This window comes from Urocitellus parryii, chromosome 8, assembly GCF_045843805.1.
Source record: "Urocitellus parryii isolate mUroPar1 chromosome 8, mUroPar1.hap1, whole genome shotgun sequence".
In the NCBI taxonomy this organism is placed as follows: domain Eukaryota; kingdom Metazoa; phylum Chordata; class Mammalia; order Rodentia; family Sciuridae; genus Urocitellus; species Urocitellus parryii.
The window spans coordinates 129,853,198-129,858,473 of NC_135538.1; the positions used below are offsets into that span (position 1 = coordinate 129,853,198).

The 5,276-nt window shown below is 48.9% G+C and overlaps 1 protein-coding gene across 1 annotated transcript; it reads right to left on the minus strand.

The window, feature by feature from the left end:
- Window positions 1-460: 460 nt before the first annotated feature.
- LOC144256498 (PRAME family member 12-like) lies at window positions 461-3,106 on the minus strand. Its single transcript, XM_077801544.1, has 3 exons — window positions 2,820-3,106; window positions 1,861-2,442; window positions 461-1,034 (listed from the first exon to the last, which is right to left on the minus strand). Exons 1-3 carry the CDS (start codon window positions 3,104-3,106, stop codon window positions 461-463), a joined length of 1,443 nt encoding a protein of 480 aa, XP_077657670.1.
- Window positions 3,107-5,276: the final 2,170 nt, after the last annotated feature.

Below are 5,276 nucleotides of genomic sequence, written 5' to 3' on the forward strand. Positions count from 1 at the left end.
CATCATGACCAGATTTCAGTTTGGTCCCTTGACTTCCTGGGGCTGAACCTCATTGTTCACCAAGTACCCAGGGACATCTTTCTCCTGGAGAATCCCAAGGTTTCATCAGAAAGCCAGGTAAATTCATCACAGAGAACATCAGAAGACTAACCTTGAAATTCCCTTCATTTCTCACTATTTATGGACCATCCATGAAACACAATAGCTTCTTCCTGTTCCCATCAAGCCTAAATCCCATTCAAGAAATCCAGGTCCCTATGTATGTCTCTATGAAGACACATGTCCTGAAGGTCCTATCCTCGGGGGGTTTCCTTCCAATGGAGCCCCCTGCTGCACTTTCCTTTCCCATCCACACTTCAGGCAGTGTCTAAAATGGTGGGCTCTGAGTTCCCTCTAAGATGACCTTACATTCTGGTTATAGCTCCAATTGCCTAGAAGTACGCTTTTAAAACACACGCAACTAGGCAGCTGTTGGACAGCAACACTGAAGGAGGCCCTTGTTGTAGAGGAACATGCTGCCACATTGAGGACATGGGACAGCACAGAACACAAGGACCTTTGGCTGCCTAAAGTCCCTCACTATTGCTGTGAGCTCGGCACAGAGTTGGGAACATCTCCCAGGGTGGATGTCACCCTGGGCATCATAGCTCTCCAGAGGGGCAGGGTATAGCTCTCTGCTCAACTGGCTCAGCGTGGCAGTGTGAAGCAGCAGGTCCCTTAAGGCTGACATGGAGATGTGGTTCCCATGGAAGTTCAAAACCCTGAGCTGGGAACAGCGGCTCAGGACAGGAAGCAGGGCCTGGAGCTGGGAGTCAGTGATCCTGCAAGATTCCAACTCCAGGCTCTTCAGGGTGGCTACAACAGTCTCCAGCAGAATTTTGAGGGGCTCTGGACTGAAATTGGTCAGTTTGATGCCCCTCAGTTCCACGTGTCTGAGCTTTCTGGTGTTTGGAAATCGGGAAAGATAATTCCAGTCAGAATCTGACAGCCGGCAGTTGGTTACTGAGAGAGTCTTCAGGGGGGTCTTCAGGTGCCTAAGGAGAAACCAGGCAGTTAGTTCTGAGGAGCAATGTCAAGGTGGGAGAAGATAAATTGGCCCGAATCCAAAGTCACCCTGGTCATCTGACAATGGTCCACACTTAGGGTGTTGCCTTTTGCAGAATCTGGTCATTCACATCACCCCCATGTCAGGGCCAGGTTCACCATCACTCCTGTGAACAGATGGGTGCACATCTGTATGGCTCCCCTCCTCACTGCCAAGCAGAAGGGCACAGCTCTGTCCACAGGAGATCAGGGGGAGTCATCTACAAAGGATAAACCCAGGCAAGATGAAGGAAACCATAGTGGTTGTCCACCTGCAAGGCTCACACCCTGTATCCTCCATCCCTGCTCCTCACCCTGAACCCCAGAATCACCATCTGAGGCTCAGAGCAGCCTTCCCCAGGGGGGCATTAGAAGAAGCTCCTCTGCTTCCCACTGGAGACCACAGAGCTTCCCTGTTGCAAGGTGCAGGTGTGGGGGCTTCCCTCCGCCAGCGCCCTCTCCTCTACACCATCTCCCACCACCTTCGCTGGATAGACCTCCCAGAAAAGGATCCTCACCCACCTTCACTAGCTTCTGTCCCCCTCCCCAGCTGCCTTCCAAGCAGAGTTATGCTTCCCAGACCATGGGCCCTGGTTTAGCCCTTTGCTCCAACACAGGTTAGGAGATCGAGCTTCAGGGTACAAAAGGAACAGATGAGGGGTTATTTACCTTCCTGTGTCTTGTTCACCATGAAAGTGTTAGTGGCTGGCACACAGTAGGTACCCTTTCATATTTACTGATACTGGTCTGAGGAGGATGCTCACCCCCCTTACTCACCCCAGCACCTGCTCCAGGTGGCCCTTGAGGAGGAGGACAGCATCCACACAGAACTTCCGCAGGCAGTCCAACCTGAGGAACTGCGAGGTGAGCTGGGCAAGCAGCCGCTCCTGCTCCTCTGGGGAGGTGTGGGCAGGCACACGGACCTGGGAGACAAGCAGCTTCCTCAGATTCCTCATCTGGCCCAATAAAGGAGCACAAGCAGCCAAGGTTGAGGTTGCCCAGGTGCAGTGCACTTCCACCTTCTGGATACAGTCCAGCTGCAGCAGTCTCAGGACCTTCCTTGTGTGGCGGGTGGGTTTCCCAAACATCTTCAGCCTCTTGCAACACAGGTGTACCATGTCCCTCCTCTGTGTGACCCACAGGAACAAGTGGGCCTGGAATTCATCCAGGGGCCTTTCTGTGAGGCACAAGTCTATGACTACCTTCAAGGGTGGCTTAGCTGCCATTGCTAGACCATGTTTCAATTTTCGATTCTTTTTTATGGCCTCTGATGAGCAGGCATCGACCATGGCTCCAGACCACATCTTCCAGAAGTTGTAGTGAACATTCCGAAAATCCAGCACCTGCAGTTTCCACCTCCTGCGGGGATGACAGGAGAGTCTCAGCCCTGAAGCCCCTTCCTTCACCTCTCAGCTGCTGCTCCCTGCTCCACCTCTTCCTTCTGTCTCACTTTTCTCCACCCACTTCCCTCCAATCGTGCCTGGCCCCCACCTGTACCAGCTGAGTTAGTAGCAGGTGCAGCCTCCTTCATGGGTCACCACAGCTGCCACAAGCACCTCCACATCCAGAAGCCCCTCCCAGATGGGGCTCAGCAGGGCCAAGGCCTCTCCACCCCTCCTTGCTGGCAGAGTAGGAAGCCCTTGGTCCACCCTTCAACACCCACTCTCCCTGGATCCATTGGTCCCTTCCTTGAACCCCCAGGGTGTTCCCTTCCAGGTCACCTGGGTCCCCCTCACCTGGGGCGATCCTGCTGGGCAAGCAGCATGTCCAGCCCATCCAGTGCCACTCGGATCATCTCCAGCTGTGGCTTCCTCATCAGGGCCCCCAGGGGCAGGCAGGTGAAGGGCCAGGCCTGCACCATTTTCTTCAGGACCTCAGTGTGCCCCCTTCTGAAGGCCTCCACAAAGAGTTGTGGGAATAGCTCTATGGGAAGGTCCTCCAGATCCAGGACCGCCCTGGACTTGTCACTCAGCAGGCTGCGCCCTGCCAGCTCCAGCAGCGTGGGTGGGGACTGGATGCTCATCCTGGGGAGTCTGAAAGAAGAAGGATCCTGGAAAATGGTGCAGGGAAAAGGCCACTATCCTATCTATTGCCAGCCACTGGGAAGGAGGTACAGGGAGTCTAAAAGCTCACATCACCCTCATGGGGGAAAGCCTTTGATTATTATTTTGTCCTAATACATAGGGAGTTGGAGTGTCATGTAACCTAATGCAGTGGTAGGCTCCTCAGATTCAGCAACTGCTATGGCTGGGAAAGGACATATCCTCACATGGATGACATTAGTTTGTGTTGTTTGTTTGTTTGTTTGTTTTTTCCATAGATGGACACAACACAATGCCTTTTTTTATTTTTTATTTTTTATTTTTATGTGGTACTGAGAATTGAACCCAGGTCCTGCATGTGCTAGGCAAGCACTGTACTGCTGAGCCACAATCCCAGCCTGGGTGACATTAGTTTTAATTTTAAAATCATTAAATGAGCCATTATAATAGCACGTGCCCATATTATAAAATATTTGGAAATTACCACAGAGTCTCATGGATATCTGTTACCTATGAGAGATTCTGCCATCTTAGGGGGAGTTGAAGAGAACAAATAGATCAGAATAGAGTCTGTGAAGTGTTGCATGAGATAGTTTTAAGCTTTTGTGTAATTTGTTTAAACAATCAATAAAATTACAAAACCACGTAGGCCATAAGGTATAATTTTGGGGACTGGGACTGGGTATTGAACTCAGAGCACTCAACCACTGAGCCATATCTCCAGCCATATTTTGTATTTTAGTTAGATACAGGGCCTCACTGCGTTGCTTAGGGCCTCACTGTTGCTGAGGCTGGCTTTGAACACCAATACTCCTGCCTCCTCAGTCTCCTGAGCAGATTGGATTACAGGCACATGCCATCTTGCCTGGCAATAAAATTTCATTTTAAGGGCACACAAAGTAAATATCTTAAATGTCAAATAACAGAATTCCAATAATTAGAATGATATAGAATTCCAATCATTCTCTTTGGTTAAATAATATTAAAGCGGCTTTGGCTGGAACTCAGTAGTGAAGCAGTTGCCTAGCATGTGTGAGGCCCTGGGTTTGATTCTCAGCAGCACATAAAAATAAATAAATAATGCACTGGGGATATAACTCAGTGTGTAGAGTGCTTGCCTCCCATGCACAAGGCCCTGGCTTTATTCCCCAGCACCACCAAATACATAGATAGATTCATAAATGTGTTGTGTCCCTCTCAACTAAAAACAAAAACAAAACAGAAGAAGATGTGGGCCTTTTGCAAATGCCTGTGATTCTAGCAGCTGGGAAAGCTGAGATAGGAGGGTCACAGTGAGTTTCAAGGCCAGCCTCAGAAGAGTAGGTGCTAAGCAACTCAGTGTGACCCTGTCTCTAAATGAAATAAAAAAATAGGCCTGGCAATTTGGCTGAGTGGTTGAGTGCCCTGAGTTCAATCTCTGGAACAAAAGGAGAGAAAGAAAGAAAATTGAAAGCAACATAAACTAAAGTGGAACATAAACTAAAGTTCAGCATAAAGTTAAAATCACACTAAGAGGAAAAATCTAAGTCTTAAATTCGTGCATAAGTAAAAATCAAATACAAAATTGTTCCTGCCTCCGCACAGAAGAGGCGGGAACAGGGTAGTGCTCAAAGCGGTGACTTACAGGATCTGGGCAGACGGGCCAGGCTGGGATCCTCAGCATGCCAGGGTTGGACTCCTGGGCTCCAGGACTCTTGTGTTTCTCCTCTGGCTCTGAAGAAGCTTTTATTGACCTCCCTGACCACGCCCACAACTCCACCTTTTGACTAGCTTGCAATCAGATAGAAGTATCTGATCACATTCCCAATCTCCACCCATGTAACCCTGATTGGATTTTCTTTCTCGAGATTAACTGATTGAGTGGGATTTTCATGCATGAGCACAGAATAAGGGAGAGTGAAGGTAAGGGATGCCTCTGTCCACACCATGGACTGAATTTTGCCCATATGTGACCCTTCTGTTCCTGCCTGTGAGTCAGAAAAGCCCTTAATCCCTAAACTAAGAAAAACTAAAACTCCAAAATATATTGTAAGGGAAACCTTAGCCCTATCAAAATTATTTAAAAAGTAATTTTAAAAAATTCCAGAGAGAAAACAGGTTTTTTAAGAAAGTAGCATCACCAGTGAAGAAAACAGAATGGCCACCAGATAT

Bases quoted from the DNA above. Each gene is read 5' to 3' on its own strand.
- LOC144256498 (XM_077801544.1), bottom strand. From the start codon at position 3,106: ATGAGCATCCAGTCCCCACCCACGCTGCTGGAGCTGGCAGGGCGCAGC. The intron at 2,443-2,819 runs GTGAGGGGGACC...TCATCCCCGCAG, and splicing joins GCCCAGCAGGATCGCCCCAG to GAGGTGGAAACTGCAGGTGC. The intron at 1,035-1,860 runs GTGAGTAAGGGG...GTTTCTCCTTAG, and splicing joins CACCTGGAGCAGGTGCTGGG to GCACCTGAAGACCCCCCTGA.